Below are 21,485 nucleotides of genomic sequence, written 5' to 3' on the forward strand. Positions count from 1 at the left end.
AAAAAAATGCCTCCGGGCTGTTTCAAACAAGCAGCTCCTCAGGACACGGCACAGGGGTTTCTCACTGCACATGCACATTTCTGTATCGTGGAAAGCCGACAGTCATGGCACACACGGACTTTGTTTACCATCGCCAGTCTCTGCTATTCCCTGAAGTTGCCCAGCTTGCTGAAATATGGTTACATATGCAAACATTATCTCCCAATTGTAACCTCATTTTCTGCTCTGCTGGACAGCGTGACCAGCATTTGTCATCTTGCCGCCCCCGCCCGCCACATCATTCATGTGTCTATAATTGTCATCAAGATGTGGCATGTCAGCAGGACTCCCGCGTCCGCTGCTCCCCATCTCCACGCAGTCACTCAGGTAACAAACCCATAATCTCACCCTGTTTTCATGATGGTTGAATTACACATAATTGTTTCTGCACAGTGATTGATTTCTGCCTGAATAGAGACCTCTGCCTTTTTTCAATGCGAGCGAGTGGCAGCCAAGTCTCTCCATCTAGGAGGAGGCAGCAGCCTTTGAAGAGATCAAAGCCAAGGCCGCGAGCAGTTGTGCGCCCTGGGAATATGGAAAGCCTTTATGCTCTCAACCCCATTTCCAACATCATGTTGGATTGCAGCTGCATTACATTCTGCCAGCATTCTTAATGCTTTTAGTATTGACTCTGACATCACCGATAGCTGTTTTAAAGTAACAAAAGCTGAAGGATGACTTATTTTCACAACTCCATAATTGGAACATGCAAAGTTAGGGGAAGGGAGCATTTGTTTTTAATCTGAGATACAAAAGAAAGCACAGAAAATTATATAAGTTCCCCAAAATTAAAACCACGTTTTTCATATGGAAAGAACAGAGGGGGCATTTTTATAGCCTAGACCACACAAAATGAACTGATTATGCACATGCTTTTTCAAGCCTAAAGGCTGAAGTAAAAATACGATTGGGCAAGCGAGTCAAATTGGAAAAAAATATTGTGACTCACAGTATGTTCAGTGACTTGTAGCACCTGATGCAAGGGAAAATAATGCAGATGCCCAGGCTGCTGTCTCCCCTCTGCAGCTCCTTGTAGCAAACTGACAGTAGTTCACTTACCTTAAAACAGACACACAGCACATGGCAAACACTCTATCTCCATTAATTATCTAAAAAGATTAATAATGACCTAAAAGTATAAAATACTGCAAAGCTTCATTTAAGCCTCCCTCTCCTCCAGCCACACAGACAATTCTTGGGCTGCCTTAAAACTACTCTTGCCACAATATGGTTTTCAGGGGCATCAAATGGTCCCACACTTCTTCTCTCTCCTTATCTGGTTTTGCTGGTGAAAACAAAAGTAAATTTCTATCAAGAAAAGACTGTCCTGAATTTTAATTAAATATACATCTACATTACCCTGAAAAAATATTTCCAGGAAACTTTAAAAAACTATCAGCAGAAAGGAGGGAGGATAAGGAGGATGTAAAAAGCCAGAGCCTAGGAGGGCACAGCAGCTGAACCACTCTGTGTGTGTGTGCTGCCCAGTCTGAGCACCAGGGCAACTTTGACAAATAATTTTTTTCATGGTAAAACCACTGAATAGGAGCCTTTAAAAGCAGTAATTCTGAAACCGGGTCCTGCCGCTACAGTGTGCGGAGTGCTGAGGAAGGAGGAATGTGCAAATAAAGCATAAGCTGTAAAGAATTAAACATTACGAGCACCCATGTATTAGCAATAAAAATAATTTCCTCTTAGCTGTATCATTTTTGTTCTGTTGTACTGACACTCCTTTCCTCCCTGTAGTCATTAAAACCCAACTCAAAGACAACAGCAAAGGGATCTGGCCTCCCTCCCTCCCTATGGACACAGAGCTTATGTCCCTGTCATTCCAAGGCTGGGAAACTGTCTCATTTTCACTTTGACTGTTCCTTAACACACTAACTATACTGAGGCTGAATGTAGTCAAACGTAGCAAGCTCTTTTCCAAGATGTAAAAGCTTATGATTTTTTCAGAATCAAGACAGAAGTCTTCTCTATTGTAATGCAAGGTTTTGAAGTGTTTCCTCCCTCTACTCTCCTGCCATCCCTAACAAATTTACTGCTTCCTCTGCACAGCCTGCTTTTTAAAATCAGGACTAATTCTTTGTGGCTCTGGTGTTCATCCTGATAAGCAGAGGGATGCTCATAAAGCAACACAGAGGAAAGAGTGGAAAGATACAGGGAGCTGAAGCTCTCTCTGTAAACAGAGGGATCTGCTGCCATTATCTGCAGGACAGCTACATCAACTTCTGCCTATCCCACAAGGAGTCTCAAGTATCTGGAAATGAATGCCAGCCTCCAAAAACCGAGCAAGTAACATGCATAGCATTGCAAAGGACTCCAAAACACTCACCATTATGGAGACACAGCAGAAAAATAACTTTTACATGATGCTGCAACCCTACCTTTCAACATCAAACCATTACTATGATGAAAAAGTATGTTTTACTGTAATTACTGCTAATTTTCCCCTTCCGGGGACTTTTGTGCTCCTTTACAGAGGATTCACTTGCTATTTGATACTTTTTCTCGAAAGCTTGCTCCTATTTTGTAGCTCTTCAGTGAAATTCAAGAGACACTATTTAGCCCAAAAGAGGCACCTGAAGGCTGTCTGCCAGGTTTTCACCCCGTGCAGTCCGCTCCATAACCTGCACAGGCGGCATTCCGTGCCCCGGCAGAGGCACAGCTTCTCCTCATGCAGGATCCCTTGGTAACCACATCAGAGAGAGCCAGTGACCCTGACAACCAACCTCACCCGCTCCTGAAATCGGGAACTGAAATCCCTTCAAGGTGACTACCTGCAGGACCACAACAAACTGAGTTTGGAGTTTGAAGTGTGGCTGCCGCGCTGGGAACGTGCAGCCACCAGCTGTGGCCACAGTGTATCAGCTGTGGCTACAGAGCTGTGAAGGAACAAAAGAAAACGCCACCGATGACCTGGCTAACCCTGGCAGGGCAATGGCACCGGGGCACACCGCTTGGGAAGCACAGCTAGGAAGCTGAGAGCTGTGCTCCAGTGAACACAGCCTGGCTGCACTGTAGTGTATTAAAATAGAAGATATTTCAGGATGCCCAGGAAAAAGTTTAAAGCTTCCAGCTGCAAAGGAGCCGGCAGCTCCTTGCAAACCATTCTTCCCACCAGAGGCTGCCGAGGCACAGGGCACGGACACCACTGAGGCCACGGCTGGAAGAGGAAGACAGATGCCACTGCTGCCGAGACGCCATCCCAAAAAGCTGCTCTGAGGTCTTCCCATCCCTGCAGTAAACAACTAAAGTCCCACCAGGCCGGTGCCAGGGCAGCTGCCAGAGAAACCCAGGCTGGTCATTCCCAGCACACTGTGTGCCAGGGCTGTGAATCAATGGCAGGTTCCCAGGAGAGGGAGCGCACCGTGCTCGTTATCTAATTGTGTTTGCACTGAACTTCTGAGAGGGAGGGAGACAAAAGTGGGGGATGAAAATAATGATGCTGAGGGCAAACAGCCTGCTCCCCTGCAGGGGAGAGAGCAAACAGAAAACCAAGCGGGAAGATATGGGTGCTATTGTGTGGCAGGGAGGGGAAATGACAAAAAACAAAGTCTGGTTTTTGACAAAACCTTTTTGGGCTAATTTTCTTAGGCCCCTTCTTGCTTTTATTTAGAAACTTCAGTAGATTGTGTGCTCCTCCATTCAAAGGCTGAAACACAGCCACAGCCAGCACTGACACAAACTTTCTTCCTATCTGCACGGGCTTCAATCCTCTTATTTTCCCTCCATCCACCACACACATCTTGGTTTTTACTTTCTCAGACTTCTCATTTGCTTTCATTAAAAAACCTAAAACCAAAACCAACCTCAGAAACATATGTTTGGAAGTGAGCTGTCTTTCAGGTGAATTCCCAAAGTGAACTCGGGAAATACGGATTTTATTCCCCCCTCTGCCATCACCTTCCTCTAAGGCTCCGAACAAATGTTGCTTTTTCGGGCCCTCATTTGCAGAAGTCTCCTCCCAGACTGTGCCTTTGCTTTTGTGAGTGGAGTGGGGGGAAGCAGAGGACATCCACACACACAAACACACACATAACCCCAGTGCCAGAGTGGGCACCAGGGATACTTCCCAGGAATCTGCCAGCAGTCACCGACGCACCGCAATTTCCACGGGTCACGTCCTCACGCTACTCTCTAGGTTGGGCAATTATACACAGAATTTACCTATTTCATGCTTAATTGCACAGGCACAAACTTTTCCTCCAGCCCCAAAATAGCTATAACTTACCAGCGGCACTTATGTTACCACAGGCACTTCTGCCAGTCCTGGCTTAACCTCCTAGGATCAAATCTCAGCCACTGGCTTAACCAGCCGACCCCTCCTGGGAGAACCCAGCAGAGGAGAGAGAGGAAGCACAGGTAACACAAGAAAAGCCAACATCAGCTATGGGCTCCTGGGCTGTGACATGCCACCTCCAGAAGAATAATGAAACACCCACCTGTAGGTTCTTCTGCTGACTGAACTTGAAAAAATGATTTGTCCACCAGATGCTGGCTAGAGAGATCCATATAATGGAGGAGGGCATTTCTGTGCAGTAAGCACTACTGTGTAACTACCTGACTGTAGTTACCTGGAGTCGTGGAAGACAAGCTTCACAAACCCACCGCAGAGATCTCCTTCTCCTAGGAAGTCTGCCTGTGCCCCAAACACGGGGGCTTCTGAACTGGCTTTGATTCAACCACATTTCCCTACTGAACATTTATTGTTCTGCTCCATTAGCCTGCATTATTCTCACTTACACACATCTTCTTGGAAAGAAAAACCAATAAAAGGCAGGATTTAAAGTGTCAAAGAAAGAGGGAAAGCTCCCTATACAAGTTGTTTTGGAAGTGCCCTTGAACTAAAGTATGTTTCAAGACAGTGTTTTGACCAGCTCTTCTACACTCTCTTAATATTTCCTTATTACAAAGTATGAAGTCATCCTCTTACAGGTCACTCTGATAAGAAGATTGTATTTGCCAGTTATAAAAAAAAAAAAGTGTTTGCAATATTGCTGTCAAACTGTCTGGGGAGTCACCTAATAAATTAGCATTTTCTTGTGGTTCTCCTATTCCCATCCTTCCTTCTGAAGATTTACATCTGAAACAGGATCGCTGCACTATTATCTTAGAAATATCCTCAAAATAACTGAGATAGGAAAAAAAGGTCTCAACAAAACCTGAAAAATCCACACACTTAAGAGCTAAGCTTTTTAAAGTTTTATTTCTTTTCTTTTGCCTTTAAATCCACCACAGCTTCCTTTTCTTCCTATAACAAGAGTATTTAGGACACAAAATAAAGCACAAGACAGAAGGATTGGATTGGATCCAACATGTTCATTTGAAACTTATTTTTTCAAGTTGAATTTCAGTTGTGTGCAGGAGGTAATCGGGCAGTAAAAACCAGACCAAAATACAGGCCCAGCATGCTGCTGTCAGAGGGCAGCCAAACAAGGGGCATTCTAAGGGGGTAAACTATTTGAATCACTTGAGTTTTCAAAAATGTATTCCAGTATGTTCGATGTATGGGTGATTTCCTGAAGATCCTCACTGGCTCTCCCAGTACCAGCTGGGTGAGCTCACTGCTCCTTCATTGATCTCCAGCAGGCTGGAGGGGACCTGGCTCTGCCCCATCACCCTGGGCTCCCACACCTGACCCTTGCTCACCTGTGAGCTCCTGCCCCACTCCCAAAAGCTCCCCGAGAGGCCGAACCTGCACGTACATTGTATTTGGCAAACAAGGACCTGGATGTGAACATGAGGACAGTTTTTATACTTGGCAGGGCCTAATTCACATCCAGATGTTCAGGGGAGAAATCAGCCTCCCCCCAGTTTGGAGGGATCCCTGCACTGGGTCAAGCCCAGCTATTCTCCTGCTTCAGCATAACTTTTCTGTACACAAGTGTTTCTTCAGTTTAAGATACAGAAGTGCTGCTGATCAGACCACAAGGATGGAACAAGCTGCCACAAAGCCTAAATTGAGGAGAGGGCACAGATGTGAGAATGAAGCCAGCCTGTAAAAACTAATTGAAGAAGACATACAGTGGAATTTTGTGGCACAGGACAGAACATGGGTTGGTGGCAAGAACCTTGCTCACTGTGAGGGCACAAGGGAATGATACAAAACAGCAATGAAGGAAATACAGGACTGGCAGGGAGCAAAATAAAGAGTGAGGAAAAACACAATGACCACACATAACTGCAGCTTCCTGAACCCAGTACAGCACCACTCGAACTTCAGAAAGGAGAGACCCTAGACATGTCACTGGATCGTGGCATTTAAACAAAGTAAACACATTTGCATTGCTGGACACAGTTTATCTGCGTTTTAGCACATCGGCAGGCAAAAGGCCTCCTCCAAGACCGTGGTCTGTGTTTGACAAGTGCTGACACCTTTAATCATCACCTCCACATTGCACTTTTTTTATGCTAGACAAAGCTTGCCAATGCAAGACTTGATAGGGATGAAGAAAGATCAAGGCAAAAAGATACGCCAGAACTGTGGAGAGACAACAGACGGTCACAAAGATAAACCTCTGAGGCAGTTTTGAAACACAGAAAAAGGCAGAAAATTGAAGAAATAGAGCCTTATAGCACAGCTAAGTGACCAGTTACAGAGAGAGAGCTCTGAGCAGCCAGTGTCACTAGGATGCCTACTCAGAAATACAGAGCCTACAGGGATAGCATTTCAGAGCTCATTGCTCTCCACCTCTGAGCCAACAAAACTGCCCAACCAAAGTCCAAAGATGCCTTCCCCTGTTTTTTGAACATACATCATGAATCAAACAATTTCCAGACTGGTTTTCTTTGGATAATGACTGCAACTCCATTCAAGTCAGCTAAGGTGAATCTGAGCTGTCATCAGTATCCACAGGATTTCAGCATCATGCCTTGCTATTCCATGCAATCTCACTCCTTGTGCTGACACTGTGAGGTTCATTGCAGCTCACACAATTTCCAGGTTTCTCAGAGCAGGCCTGCTGGTTAAATGCAGAGCCTGGCACTGTGCTGGATGTGCAGCACCAGCCTGTTTCAAACTATTTTAAAGCTTCCCCGTCAGAAAGAAAGGCAGGGAAAGGAAAAACAAAAAAGGTCACACAAGCAGCTTTCTGCTGCTCTTTGCCGAAGCAGCATTACCAGGGCTGCCTCGCACCATGTACCATGCCCATGTACCCTGCTCCTTGGCAAACACTTGCCCATGCTCCCAAGGGACTCCCTCCCCTGCCCTGGTCTGGGTGAAGCAGACCTGCCCGCTGACTCATGCGGCGCTGTTTGAAGTACAGGGCTGGAGAACTGAAAGTGCTTGGATAGACAGATGCTTTTGGGAATTAACTGCTCTCTGGCTTGCTTAATAACTCCTAGCCAAAGCAATTCTCTGGTTTATGTGTTACAGCTGGTGACAGCACTACACTCACTTTTTAAGTTGAGCTGCCCATTTTATAAATATTCAATCGAAGCCCCGTAACTTTACACTTGTAATTTTTGCTGACCAAGCTCATCCCATTGATTTTATGCCTCAACCTTACCTATATCCACAGCCATTTAAAGAAAATAAACAATCATTGAGTTGACCTTTCAGCTCCGTTAAAATGCTCTTCTACACAAGGGATTTGGTAACTTTGAAGATCACAGGTGAAGATATTCCAGTTCCTTCATCTTCCATCTGAAGCCCCAGCAAGCAACACCACCACCAGAAGCCATGGAAGGCCAGCCATTTTTCCTTGGGCAGTTCAGGCCCCTTTTCTTCCCCTTTAGGAGAGCAGGCAATCCCTGACTGATTAGCACAGTTGGTGTACATGTTAACTCCCTATTGCACTCTTAGCTCAACCCCAAAGATTCAATGAATATATTTTTATTTAAGTGCTCAATCACTTTCTTGCTGAGAGGACAGATGCCTTTGAAGTGGGAATCCCAAACTAAATAAACATATCCACAAGATCCAAGTCTCAAAGAGAAGCCACTGGGTTGCTAGATTAAGTTATTCTGAGTGCAATTTTCTAAAGTGAATATAATGCTTAGGAAGGGCTGGAGCAACAGAGACACTAATCCCCACGTGCCGGAGCAGCATGCCAGTGTCCTGCAGAAAGGGACCAAACCCAAGAGCCAGATGAGAACTGTCCTTAGCCCAAACATGTCTTACAACCAAAACCAGCTCAGAGAGAAATGTCTGCTGTCCTGGACAGGGCAGTTTGGGGTAAATGGGAGCCATATCTGCACAGCTGGAGCATCACAGCACATGGCTTCCCTGCAGCAGCGGGGAGGACACGAGCTGAGGACAACCTGACTCGACCAGGTCAAGGACAGACTGCCTGGCCCCCAGCAGTGTTTCCCTTGAACCAGACAGACACTGGATCAGGGTCCCTCCACGTGAGAGCAGCACAGGAGATCACAGCAGGACAGACACACAGAATGTTCGGTGTCCCTATTAAAATGGACTCTAGCACGTTTGTCTCTTTGTCTTCCTGAGAGACACGGTGTTTTACTACTAGCAAAAAAGAAAAAAAAGCACATGCCTCTGATAGGACTTCAGAAATATTAAGAGCAGTAAAATGCTTTTGTGTGGGTTATTTCCTTCCCATATCAGGAGGCATTTTTGCTAACTATAAACAGAAGTTAAGTACTCTAGAGAAGCCAGGCCTGCGGTACCCAGGCTTTTCAGTGCCTGCAGGCATGCAGCGCTGCAACTATCTGGAAAAAGCCTTTTCCTCTTTTGATGCCTGAACCTGTGGAGCTTCAGGCTTTCTTCTTGAGCCATATCCTCCTTGGCACTTGCAGCCCATAACAAGCTATTCTTATTAACATTTTTTTCTGGGCTGGGATTAAGTTGGAAAAGAGACAGGAATGACATTTTGCTAAAACCACTTTAAAAAGTAAGCACCAGCTCTACCATTTAAAGTTTATATTGAATCAGCTCCTAGATGTGTAGAAAAAAAAAGGATATTTAGGACATAAACACACACACGTATTTCTATACAAAAGCTCCAGCTTTGATGATTTGCAATGGGTGGGGTTTTTGATAATGCCTCTGCTCAAGCCACACACACACACACAATTACTGCCTCTGCACTGACACATCAGGAGAACATTTTGTTTTCCCCTTACCCATCCACAATTACACAGATTTGTTAGTTGCATCAATATGACAAGGAGGAGGCAGCAAAAGCTGAAAAGGTGCTCTCTTCACCACTATGTGCCAAAGATCACAGTAACAATGAACTATATACCTAAGACACTGCCTGGAGCTCTGATCAGGAGCAACCAGACCAAACTTCAGACAAGGACAACCTAGAGCCCCTCTGGTAACTTCTTCTGCCCCTCCAAATGGAGAATTCATCTTATTAAGTGAGAGAAAGAAAACACCACCAAAACTCTTCCCATGACCATTCATGGCTTGGGTTTATGTTTCACAGTGGCCTGACTGACTGACTTAGACTGATCAGCTGTGATTGCTTGAGTCAGAGCAGCTGAGAGGCACGTTTGTAGCAATGAGGTGCCACTACTAGGGCTAATCAGATTCCTGTTTTTTCCCGGGGCTGCCATTTGGCACTCACTGAGCTCCTCAGAAAATAATGCTAAAACTCCTCTCTGGGCAAATGCTAATACACTCCATCAAGTTCTGCTTCCATACAGCCAGGAAGCTCTGTGCTCCTGTGTGCTTGATTTCAAAGTTATCTGAGGAGTTAATTGGCATCATTCAGCTGCACTGTGAAGTCGTGTGCTGTGTGGGGTGAAGCTGCAGAGCTCCGGTGTTGGATAAGTAGCTCTGGCTTGTGGAGCTCCTCAGCTGCCCATTTCCTCAGGCACGGGCCTGGGGTTGTGGAGAGAAGAGAGACATCTGTGACAGGACCAAAGCTGCCTAAAGCCCCAGAGCATCCTGCTCCAATGTCAGCTTGGGAATCAGAGCAAAGCTTTCTGGTGGGTGATATGGGAGCAGGAGCCGAGCCATAACTTGTTGTGAAAGCCTACTTCATATCGGGCCAGGGAGGTTTCAGCTGGCCACAGCTCCCAGCAATTCCCTACAGCTGCATAGTGAGAAGAAGCTAATTCTCTGGAAAAGACAATACAATGAAAAATCAGGTTTGTGTCCTTCTGCAGCTCCCATACATTCCCCTGGGGCTCCAAAATTTCCCGACAAGTGAATCAGCCTGCTTTCTGAGGAACAGAAGATGTAGCTTGGGAAACAAAACCCTCTCACTGAGGCTCCATAGCCTCTCATTTTTGGTATTTCTACCTTCATCCTTCCTTCTGCCCATATTATCCTCTGAATCTCCCGGGACATCAGCTCTTCAAGATGGGAACTAACTCCATACCCCCTGCCATGCAAAAACACACAAGGAATATCCAAAATTAGGGCTAGTCCTGCGTTGTTCTGAGCAATCCAACTCTCTTGGAAGAATTCCTTGTCATTTTCAGATAGGCTGCCTTGTGCAAGTTGCCATAAAATGTTTATACATTGTATCCTCCGACCTATTTAACACATCCAGCTGCTACAGAGAGGCAGGAAGAAAGAAACCCAGACCCCAAGAACACAGACAAAAAGTAGGTTGCAGAAATCCCCTATCTTTCTATAGGAAGTTTAACTCATGGGGAATGAGAAATAAATCCAAAATTATCTTCTGGATGAATTTAAAACACGGAGAAATGATCCTTCTTCAGTCACTTCCTCTGTTCCCACGTTGCCATCAAACAGTCAAGAAACCTTTCCCACCCCAAAACTAGCCTTGTTAACCAAAGGGAAAAAACCCCACACATTAGAAAACAAACAGCTGTTTCCATCTCCCATCTTCAGTACCCCTGCGAGGCTCAGAAACCACTGAGAGCTATCTCAGCACACAGGATGCACATTCACCAGGTGTTCCTGTGGTTTGGCACTCTCACCTGCCACTTCTCCTGCAGCCACCCCAACCCACTGCTGCTTCTCCACTCACCCACCCATCTGATAAGAACACAAGCTGCGGCAGGAGGCTCCTACCTGAACTTGCAATTAACACTCTCCTGCTCCTACTACTACAACTTGGAAATAGCAAATCAGTTGCCAGTAAAATAAGAAAATTTAAAAAAAAATTTAAAAAAATGGAGGAGGAGAATGGGGAAGAAAAGACCTCGCTAACAACAGCAGATTTTGGAAGATTTTGAATCCTTCTCAAACACCCTCTTCCCTTCCAAAAGCTGCACAGAAACTAGACTTCCATTTTTTTTTTTAATTATGGTTTATTAGGCAAGCTGTGTCTGACTATAGATTTGTACTTTTTAATTTTACAAAGCAAGCTTTTAAATCATTTGGCTTTTTTAAAAAGAGGAAAGGCTTTTTTTCCCCCCCTCTACATATGGTGATGAAAGTAACTTTTTTCCCTTTCCAGGAAAGCTTTGCTCTCCCTTCTCGTAGATGGTCCTTGCCCTGTGTCTGGACGCCGTTCCCCAGGGGCGCATCCCCGGGGCAGTTTGCATGCAGCAGGTCCTTCCAAGGTGGAAAAAAAGATTCAGCGCCCCAGGGCGCCTTTTTAATCCTGGCTAACACCTCCAGGCAACAGATGCATCAACAAGAAGCGTCTTTGTCATGCAAATAGCAGGGCGCAGGTACACACCAGGCACAAATGGCTGGGGACTACCGACACCCCAGGGGAGACCTCTGCCTCCAGTGCTTGCTGATCTCAGCTGCTGCTCGCCCTGGAAAGGGGAGGCAGAGCAAACCTGGAGGGCAGCGGCCGGGACCCCACGGAGCTGAGCGCGGCGCGGCGCCGGGGAAGCCACGGGGAGAGCGAGCATGTCACCTCCGGGACGCCGCGTTTTGATCTTGCGCGCATTAAAACCCAACTGTCAGCAACGAGCCTAGCAAAGATTACAGTTCAATTAAACAAAAAAATTATTTAATAACTCAAGCGTGTAGCCTTGTGGTTAAACTGAAAGAACTCCGGGCTTATGTCAACACTGCAGCCCTGCAACAGCACTGTTTTATTGAAATCGTGGTGCTGCTGTAACATGCAAGAGCGGCACTGAACTAAATTAGCCCCTCAGATGTTCAGCAGGCAGCTTTACAATTAAAAACAAGACGCGTTTTCCCCCCTTCCTCCCCTCCACCACACCCTCAAAGGGCAGTTCCTCAAGAGCCTCTGCAAGATGATATTCTGAGGGCATTGATGCCAGATCTGTACCGAGTGGCAGCCCCACGGCATGCATACAGGGAGAAAATCCTCAGTGAATAATCAAATTGGATTTTGTTGTTCTAAGCCATGCACCAGCACTCAGGAGTTTCTTAGGAAGGTAACAAGGCAAAGAAGAGGTAAAAAAAAAGTCTGAAGTTTCCTAGTCCTCCAAAAGGTAGGTTTGAGCCTCGATGCCCTCTTGAAAAGCTGCATGCTTTTCCCTATGATACATCCAAAAGGAAGTTTTGTGTAGAACAACGTTTACAACAACAAATATCAACAGACTGTGATCATCATGCTTCACCCTAAATGGCTGTAAGCCCCTGAACTAGAATTTGTACACAAAAAAACCCCACAGCTATAGAAAGCAATACATTGCATGAGTTTTTGCATCTTTCAAATGCAGATCCATGTGTTTTGCAGTGCCAAAGCACCCTGTCACTCTGACTCCAAATATACACTAATTTAACATGTTTGGCTGCTGTCAAATTACCAGTACAGATCAGGCCCCCTTCTTTTTTTTTTTTTTGAAGCTGAATGCCACAGTCCTGAATAAAAATCAAGAATGTCAGAGAGCAAAACAATGCCATGACAGAGACCTTCAAGAAAAAAAATCTAGGAGCCAGTAAGAGGAAAAACTGCTTTATCACAGGGAAGTAACAGCATCCAACTCCTCCTCTCACAGCACACACAAGGCAGCGGCATTTTTCCAGCACGATGCCTACAAGCAAATTGTTTCCTGCTCCACTCAGGTTCTACTAATATAATTTCCACAGCTCATTTTAACACTGCCTCTCCATTGCTCTGTATGTATACCAAGAGGCTTACAAAAATAAATGGGGATTGGCTATCCAGAATTAAAAGTACATTTAAATCCATTAAACATGAATCTACACCAATGGAAACAGAGGGACCAACCTGGAAGAATCAGTGCTTGCCACAATGTAAGGGAAAGCTGTAACTACTGCCTCATGGTTGATATTAATTCCTAAATGACCATTTCACAATTTCTGGCTGAAGATACAGAGAATGTTTCAAAGCAATGCTGCCAGATAGATAAAGCCTTCACACAGACCAACTGATGGTAGAAATAAGTATCAATCAGCAAAGAGCAATGCCACATCTGAAGCACAAAAAAAAAAAAAAAAAAAAATCCAATCTTCTCATCTTACTGTCATGTAACTTTAGCAGTTCTGCTTCCAGCCCTTGATTTTCCTCCTAACAAACGAAGAGTTAAAGCCAGAAAATTCACATCTGTCCCAGTCACTACAAAGACAGCATTTACATCATTCTGCCATACATTATCCTACAGTAGTAAACCAAAGCTCCCCCCACAAAGCCCCCAGCCCTGTTCACAGACATTAATCTCAGCTCTTCCACTGCGATCACGACCAACACCTCTAAGAGCTCTCAAACTCCTTTGGACAGAGGCTCTGAACAGCAGATGCTCAACCTGCATTGTCACTGAAGCTACCCAAAAGACCCTGTTATAAACAGGCTCCGCAGACCAAACAGGGGGAAACCCAGCTTGCCAAACCCAGCCTTTGGAAGAGATAACTCACTGTTCTGGGGATGGGTGGCGACAGAGATCCATTAGGCATGTATGGGTCGTTATTCATATTTGGCATCATGATATACCCAGAATAACCAGAGTACGATGGTCCCTTGCTGTATAAGCCATTGTCTGGATGCTTTCCTAGGGAAGATGAAACAATGATTACATTATTCCCCATGTATGCATTTCTCATGAGTTAGAGCACTCAAACAGGTACTGTGCATATATAAAAATGTTCTTCATGCAAATGTTTCCTTACTCATGGAAATTAGTGCTGACAGAAAATGATACGAAGCAATTTGTAAAAACATTTTTTTTTTTTTAGGAAGAGGAAATTCTTAAAGGAGCAAGTATTCTCGGTGAGGAGTTTATGTTTAAAATACAGAATCGCCTCAAAATAAATAATTTTGCTAGTGCTCATTGAAATCAAGGTAGACACATCAGCAATGACATCACAGTAGCGGTTTTCCTCAATTTTATACATGCCTCTAGGATTTGTCAATTCAGAATTATTGCCAGTATGGCTTTCCAACATCATTGTTAGGAAAGAGAGGACAAGGCTGTGATAACTAGATATATTAATTTCCTTCTCTTGCTGAGACAGTGTGTGCAGTGAACAATTCATTCTGACTATGCTCATTGGGAACAATTAAAGGGCAGGGGGTGGCTTGGAAGGAGATCCTCACAATTTGGGAGGGAGGCTGTTAAGCACACATGGTACTACAGTCACAAGGGAAGTCCAGTAAGGGAGGCTGTTTGGTAGGGAAAAAAAAGTGTTTGAGTCCAGGTCCTGCAAACAGAGAGAACAAGTCCCCCACCTACATGCCCACTGACAAGGATACTGCTTGGAAGTGAGGTGAAAAGTACCCAGAGCTGAACACCTTCCCCTCACTGCCCAAATGCTATGAGCATGGACATCATTGCTTTTAGGCTGTTCAGTTACAAATTTGGAGGAAGATGGCCACAGAGTCCTGGAAAGCACCAGGAATGAACTCTGTCTGTCTTTATAGGGAATTTATAATCTGCTTTAACTTGTGATGATAAGCTTTTGATTCTAAACATAATCTCCCACCCTTCACAGCACACATTCTTTGCACGCGTGTCCAGCTTCCTAAATGATGTTTGATGAACTCTGCTACTTCCTCTGTCCTCCTCAATCGAAATTTACCATTTGAGACATGAAAAAAATGCAGGAGATCTCATACTTAGATTTGAAAAAGGAGATTTAAGTGACAGACTTTGGCTATGGGGAAAAGCAGAGCATTTCTAAACACAACTGTACAATGTATGATTGAAGAAATAGATGTATTTAAGGTGATATCCTAAAAATAGTTACTTCTTCAGTGAAGATCCATTTGGCCTACTTATCAGTTTCTGAACAACTGGAATACCATTTGGTCACTCAAGATAAACGCACTGCACGTTCACCTTTTTAAATGCGCTTTGAAAACGCTTTGGAAACCCTTTGGCATCCCTCCCCCCTCAAAAGACATTCAATTTATGTTTTCCAAAAGAAACCAAGTTCCAGTTTGAGGATTGTGTGGCGGGTCACAGAGGGATAACACTGCAAGATGGGACAGTGCAAGTCTCACCTTCCTCGGGATGTTCTCTGCTTTTATCATGGTAGGAATCCTGTGCTTGAGTCTGCCTGGAAACCTGACCACCAGGAAACCACCATCAGAAAAGAAGAAAAAGAAGAAAAGTCATTGTACGGATGCTTGTTTATCAAACACACTGCTACAGTTTCTTTAAGGAAACGAGGCTCTTAGAGCACAAGATTAGCATCTTTCTTTTTCCTCCTAAGTCGCTCGGAAGGCAACTGTTCCAGAAACATTTGTGTAAACTATTGTTTTATGACAACGTGAATAACTACAGGGCTTTGTAAAGCATTTCTAGCAGAAACACCCTGCATTTAATGAAAGTGGACCATTTCTGGAAAATATTTGGCGCTCTGGCGGTCAAAACGCTCTTGGTAAAAAGATACCAAAAATAATAATGAAAATCAGGTTGCCCTCCTTAGCAGATCTTTAGAAAAAAAAAAAAAAAGAAAATTAAAAATTAAACCAATTTTTTTTTTTAAAGGCAAGTTCCCTGATCGCCCTGAAATTATTTTAGAGTCGGGAATTTCTTCCCAAACAGTTTTATGCAAATCCCTTAAAGAGTTTACAGCTAACGCTCCGACCGGGCTGATTTTACTGAGGAAATTTCATGGCTACTTGAGGTCTAATACCACCGCACCGTCGGGGAACTCGCGGCAACTTTCTCGTCCCGGGCCGAAGCGCGGAAGGAGCTCTGCCCGGCGCACCTCTGGAGATTTGGGGTAGAACGATCTCTTTTCCTATGCGAAATTTTTCCCCGGTGCCCCTCCGAAGCTCCCTCCCCGCGGCGGCGGCCGGAGCCCGCCGGCACCCCGCGCCCCCTCCGTCCGCGGAGCCCCGCGGAGCCCCCGCGGCCGCGCACCTCGTGCCCGTTGGCGCCGGGGGCGATCTCGGACTCGTTGACGAGGGAGGACTTGATGTCGGCCAGGTCGCCCTCCTCCTCGGGGTGGCTGATCTCGGCGAAGATCTTCTCTTTCTGGGGGTCCCCCTCGTCCTTGAAGGGGATCATCTCGTCGGTGGCGCAGAGCTCCGGGTCCCCCCCGCCGCCCCCGGCCCCCGGCAGCTGCGGCATCCTCACGGCAGCGCGGCGTCTGCTGCGGCCGCCGGCCCGCCGCGGGAAGGGGAGCGGGCGGAGCAGCGGGGGGAGGAGGAGGAGGAGGAGGGCGGAGGAGGAGGAGAGAGGAGGAGAAGGAGGAGAGAAGAAGGAAAAATCCCGTGAACTCCTCGGGGTTGTTCTCGGCAGCCGGAGACCCCTGCCCGTCCGCCCGCCCCCACGGGGACGAGGTACCCCGTCTTCCGTACGACGCCGACGTCCCGGGGACCCTCACCCCGACGCGCCGCACGGCCGGAATAGGTCGAAATACGCTCGCCCGTGTCCCGACCGCGCCAGGGACCGCCCCCCAGGAGACCCGACCCCCCTCCATCCCCTCGGGACCCGGGCTCACCCCGGGGGCGAGGAGACGCGAAGGGGAGCGGAGCCCGCCCGCGTTTCGCCTCCGAGTGAAGTTGCCACCACCCCGGCGGGACCGAGTTAAAATGGCTCGGGGGAGGCGGGTAGGGGGAGGGGGCGTCCCGGGGGAAGGGGCCGGCGCTGCCCGTGCCGCGCACCCACCGGGCCTTTGTCCGCCGCTTCGTCCGCGGCTCCGGGCACGGCTAGGCTCGGCTCGGCTCGGCGGCACCGCGAGGGGCCGAGGAAGAAACAGCCCCGGGAGGGAGGGAGGGCAGGAGGGGAGGGATGGAGCGGGCGGGGAGGTGACCCCCCCGCCCCGCTTCCCTCCGCGCCCGCGGGCAGGGGAAAAAGTTGCCGGCACGGCGCCCCCGGCCGCCTCCGCGTTCAGCGCCCGGCGCGGGGCCTCCTGCCGCAGCCGGCGGGCGCGGCGCCCCACGGGGGGCGGCGGTGGGGCGCGGGGCGGCGGCGGCGGAGCAACTTCAGCATCGCTCCCGCCCTCCCTCCCTGCGCCGTCGGGGCGGGGCGGGGGCGGCGGAGATGAAAGGAACCGCCGCCGTGACTGACACCGTGTCCGGGCCGGGAGGGCCGAGCGGCGGGGGCGGGGAGAGGAGGGGGCCGGGGCCGGGGCCAGCGCCAGCGCCAGCGGGGAGGGAGGAGGGGGTGAGAGGGAGCGGGTGCGGGGCTGCCCCCGGGCAAACTTTCCTCTGGCTGCGCGGAGTAGCCTCTGTGTCCGTGTGTGTACCTACACGCACACGTGTACGTTTGTGTGTGCGTGTCCGCGTCGCGGGCGGTGCGCCGGGGCACTGCCGCTCCTCTCCCTTCCCAGCCAAGAGCCCGCCGAGGAGGGCACGGGCACTAGCTGCATCCCCGGGAAGGGCGGACAGACTTGCTTTTTTAGGGCTGCTTTGTTGAGCCTTCCCCATCGCCACATGGCGCTGCTCCGGTGTGGGGAGTGTGCGAAGGGTCGACCAGGCTTGCCCGCTCCCGCATCGGACGAAGGGCAGAATTAAGACATCCCCATTGAATGCAGAAAGTGCCCGGCAGAAACGAGTGGTAGCCCCCGAGAGATGGGGAGAAACCCGCCGGGGTGAGCTCGTCCCAGTTTCGGAGCGGTAAATGGAGCCAGAGCAGTAACGGAGATTCGCCCCTCCACCCTGTCCCGTTCCTCCAGCTGCCCCGTTAGCTCCCGGCTGTTCCGGCATCACCCGGCGACAGGGCACGGGTGCAGTAAAAAAAATCATCCAGACAAAAGCAGGCGCTGTGCTTGGGGAACGTCAGGATCCGCAACTTTTATTTTGCGAACACGATGGGCGCACATTTTGCAGGAAACAACTTCCCAGTATTTTGGCATCGGAAAAGTGCGCTTCGTGCTTTGCACATGCCCCGTCAGGTTGCTAAACCTTCAAGCGCCGGGAGCCGGAGGAACGGGAACATGTGGATGCTCAATCCGTTTTCGGCAGATGCTGGGTTCGGGACGGCGGCACTGCCGGCCGGGACACGGGCGGGCTGAGCCCGGCTGCTCACGCCGCCGCCCGCGGCTCTGCGTAATCGTCCTCGAACGGGTAATTAAAATCCAGCTGAGAAATTAGACCCTCCAAACCCCGAGAAAGGGAGTAAGGTAGCGGGAAACGGGGGGTGGACTTGCCAAGTCCGAAAAAATGCGTGAAATAAATGATCGAGAAAGGAAGAAATTAGAAATGTAACTTCTGGGAAAGGGCTTAATTGTGCACTGCTCCCCAGATGCAGGGATACCCCCACTCTCCCGGAGACGGCTGCAGAGAGGCCATGGGGAAGCGGTTGTTTGGAAAACGACTGGCAGCTCGGGGATCGTTCCTCAGCGGAGATGCACATCTCCGCATCCCGCCCGCCCCTCTTCCCTTTCCTGGCGCTCGGCGGGCACCGGACACCCGGGCCGGGCAAAGCTGCCCCGGGACGCTCCCGTTCTGAAAAAACGACCTTCGCTGAGAGGCTGAGCGTTGGAACCCGCTCGCCCGACGGGGCGGCGCGGCCCGGGAGCAGGCAGGGACCCCGCCGGAGAAGCCGGCAGCGCGGCCACTCCTCCGTTTCATTACCGTGTCCCTCTGGAAAAGCAGCCTCCCCCCCCCGCCCCTCCACCGTGCCTTTACGTGGGCTGGAGTCTTTCCCGGATCGGTTTTTTGGTGGAAGGATTTTGAAGGCAAAAAAGGGCCGGGGTGGGGGCGGCGGGACCGGGGCGGGGGAATGTGTGTGTGGAAACCGTAATGATTTACGACAAAAAGATAAACTCAGGAAACGTCAACTCCAACGTCACATTTGACTGGAGACAACACAAAGCTGTCGCTTTACTCGCAGTCCTTGGGGCACGGCCGGAGGCGGGGGCCGAGGCCCCACGGTGGCCCCGCTCTCGCCCCCGGCGGGACCCGCCGCCCTCCCCGGGCCACCGGGAGCGCGCCCGCGGCCGTGCCCGGCGCCCGGCTCCGCAGCGGCTACCGCGCCGCTTGGCACTTTCGTAGGGGTGATTTTTGCGCTTTAGGTGTTTCTTCTTTTTTTCTCTTTTGCTTTAAGCGTGAGTTTGTATTTTCGCGGGGTTATATTTTTTGTTTTTGTTGTTTGTTTCCTTGCTTTGTTGTTTAATTTTGGACAGGTTTTGCTGGGTTTTTTGGTCGTTTGAGTGGGTTTTAGCGTTTCAGAGGGAGTTGAGGAGTTTTTGTTTGTTGGTTTTTTTTTTTTTTTCATTTTCAGCGTTGAAGGGACCCCCACCTCAAGCACTTCCCGACGGCCAGCCCGGCTTGCCCGAGCTTAGGGCGGGGTGGGGGGCGCGACCGGGAGGGCAAACCGGTCCCGGGGCGGGCTGGGCTCCAGCGCTCGGGGCAGCGGGACGAGCCCGTGGAGCTTCAGGGGGGCTGAGAGGGGGGACCCAGGGTGCCGATGTCGACCCCTCCGGGCGCAATAAGCGGGTCGGGGGGACACAGGACACTCTTGCGTGCGAAGCGGCGTCCGCCGGCGGCGCCCCTATATAGGGGAAAGGCGGGAGTGGGGCGGGGCGGCGGCGCCTTTGATGTCCCGCCGGCGGCCCCTTTCATCCCCCCCCGGTTCCCCCCCCGAGCTCTTTGTGTGACTAAATTTGGCAGGAGCATGGAGGCGCGCCAGGGCGCCCACGTGTGCGCCGAGCTCCCAGCTGAGAGAGCCGGGGTTTTCTTCCGGGTAAGGAGACAGCGGGGGAGATCAAAGAGTTTGGGGAGCTGGAGCCGAAATGTGCAGTGGAAATAAAGTGAAATTAAATAAATAAATAAATAAATAATAGAAAAGGGGAGGGGGGGGAAATTCCTCCGTCCTGGACGCCTGCCAGTCAGAGGCAAGGGGGAGCAGGGGGAGCACACAGTGGTCGGGGGGACCGGCGGGAGGGAGGAGGGAAAAATATTCTCGGAAAAGGGGGTTGCAGTTGTTTTCTGAAAAGAAAAAAAAGAAAAAAAAGAAAAGAATAAAAAACAACCAACGAACCAACAGACCAAGCCTTTTGTTTAAAGCCGCCGGGCTGTGGAGCCAAGCGGGCTCCACCGGGAAGAGCCGCCCGACAGCGCGTCCAGGAGCGCGGCCGGGCCAGGGCTGCGCGGCCGCGGGTCAAAACTCCCACGTACTGCCTGAGAAACGCTGGGCGACCAGCGGCAAATACCCCCTTCTCCCGCCCGCGAGGCCCGTTCCGAGGTTCCAAGGGAGTCTTTCTAGGCAAACCCCCCGCGGTTTTTTCTCCCCCTTGGAAGCGGTGCCGAGCGTGGTCCCCCGAGGGCTGGGTGCCCCGGGGGCCAGGCGCCCTTTGCGGCAGCCCACGCTGTTCCCCGCGGCTCCCCGCCGGACGCCGCGCTGCCGAGGGACAGCGGCGCTTCTCCCCGAGCTTGGCTGGCACAGCCGGGCTGCGCCACGGGAATGCCCGGGCCCCGCTGCCGCCCTGCACACTCTGCCCGCCCCGGGCCGGCGGCGATGGGCACCCGGCTCTCGCTGCTCCCTCAGGACTGCAAAGCACAACAAAGAATGTTAGCTTTTAAAATTTCTCCAATCGAGCCTTCCCGGTGCCTTTTCAAGGCAATGTGACTGAATTATGGGTGTTCCTCGGGACTGCGTTTGCCACCCCATTTAGATAACACCCGTGATTTATGTGCAAGTTGAATATATAGGCTGAATTCCCAAATTCCTTCTCAAGCTAAAAAATCCTTCTCTCCGTGGACATGGGGTGAGCAGGGCCAGAGCAGGGATGTGATGATTAGCCCTGGCTCTGCAGAGTTATCCCGCTGCTGCACAGCATCACTGGGGAGCCAGCCCCGGGCTGCCTCAGGTTGTATGGATGTGTTTGGAAATATGGACCTGTTCTGTGCCTAAAACAAGGATAATACTTCTAAGACATTTTTTTTACACTGTGAGAATAAATGCATTGTTGTGTTTAAAGAGACTCTTCTCTTCTGATGAACGCCATAGGGAAAGCTGTAAATAACAGATTGGGATTTTGGGGGGAGAAAATCCAGTGTCCTCCCTCACTCTTATGTTGTACCAGGCACAGTCCCTTTGGTGATGCAGTTCCTTTTACAAGCACAGTGTCCAGATATCTGGCATACCTTTGGATTTGGGTCCAGGTTTGGATTGCAGGCACTGTGGCTCACACTCCATGGCCTATATCCAGCTGTTTATCGGGGTGGGTCACCTGTCGTGGCCTCCAGATGATGCTGATGCCAGTTCCTGGTAGC

At 49.5% G+C, this 21,485-nt stretch overlaps 2 protein-coding genes across 5 annotated transcripts in view; one reads left to right on the forward strand and one right to left on the reverse strand.

Moving 5' to 3' along the window:
- LEF1 (lymphoid enhancer binding factor 1) overlaps positions 1-16,440 on the reverse strand; it is a 70,342-nt gene extending 53,902 nt beyond the window's left edge. For all 4 annotated transcript variants that reach the window (XM_050973653.1, XM_050973652.1, XM_030239229.2 and 1 more), the window contains exons 1-3: positions 16,183-16,440; positions 15,315-15,378; positions 13,730-13,863 (exon numbers count right to left, since the gene is read on the reverse strand). In XM_050973653.1, coding sequence (XP_050829610.1) covers positions 13,730-13,863; positions 15,315-15,378; positions 16,183-16,392 — 408 coding nt within the window. In that variant the 5' untranslated portion in view covers positions 16,393-16,440. The remainder of the gene's footprint in view (positions 1-13,729; positions 13,864-15,314; positions 15,379-16,182) is intronic.
- Positions 16,441-17,699: 1,259 nt separating this feature from the next.
- On the forward strand, positions 17,700-19,143 carry LOC115485340 (uncharacterized). The gene is made up of 3 exons (XM_050974066.1): positions 17,700-17,724; positions 17,863-18,332; positions 18,511-19,143. Exons 1-3 carry the CDS (start codon positions 17,700-17,702, stop codon positions 18,715-18,717), a joined length of 702 nt encoding a protein of 233 aa, XP_050830023.1. The 3' UTR covers positions 18,718-19,143.
- The last annotated feature ends 2,342 nt before the right edge of the window (positions 19,144-21,485 follow it).

Source organism: Serinus canaria, chromosome 4 (genome assembly GCF_022539315.1).
Source record: "Serinus canaria isolate serCan28SL12 chromosome 4, serCan2020, whole genome shotgun sequence".
NCBI lineage: Eukaryota > Metazoa > Chordata > Aves > Passeriformes > Fringillidae > Serinus > Serinus canaria.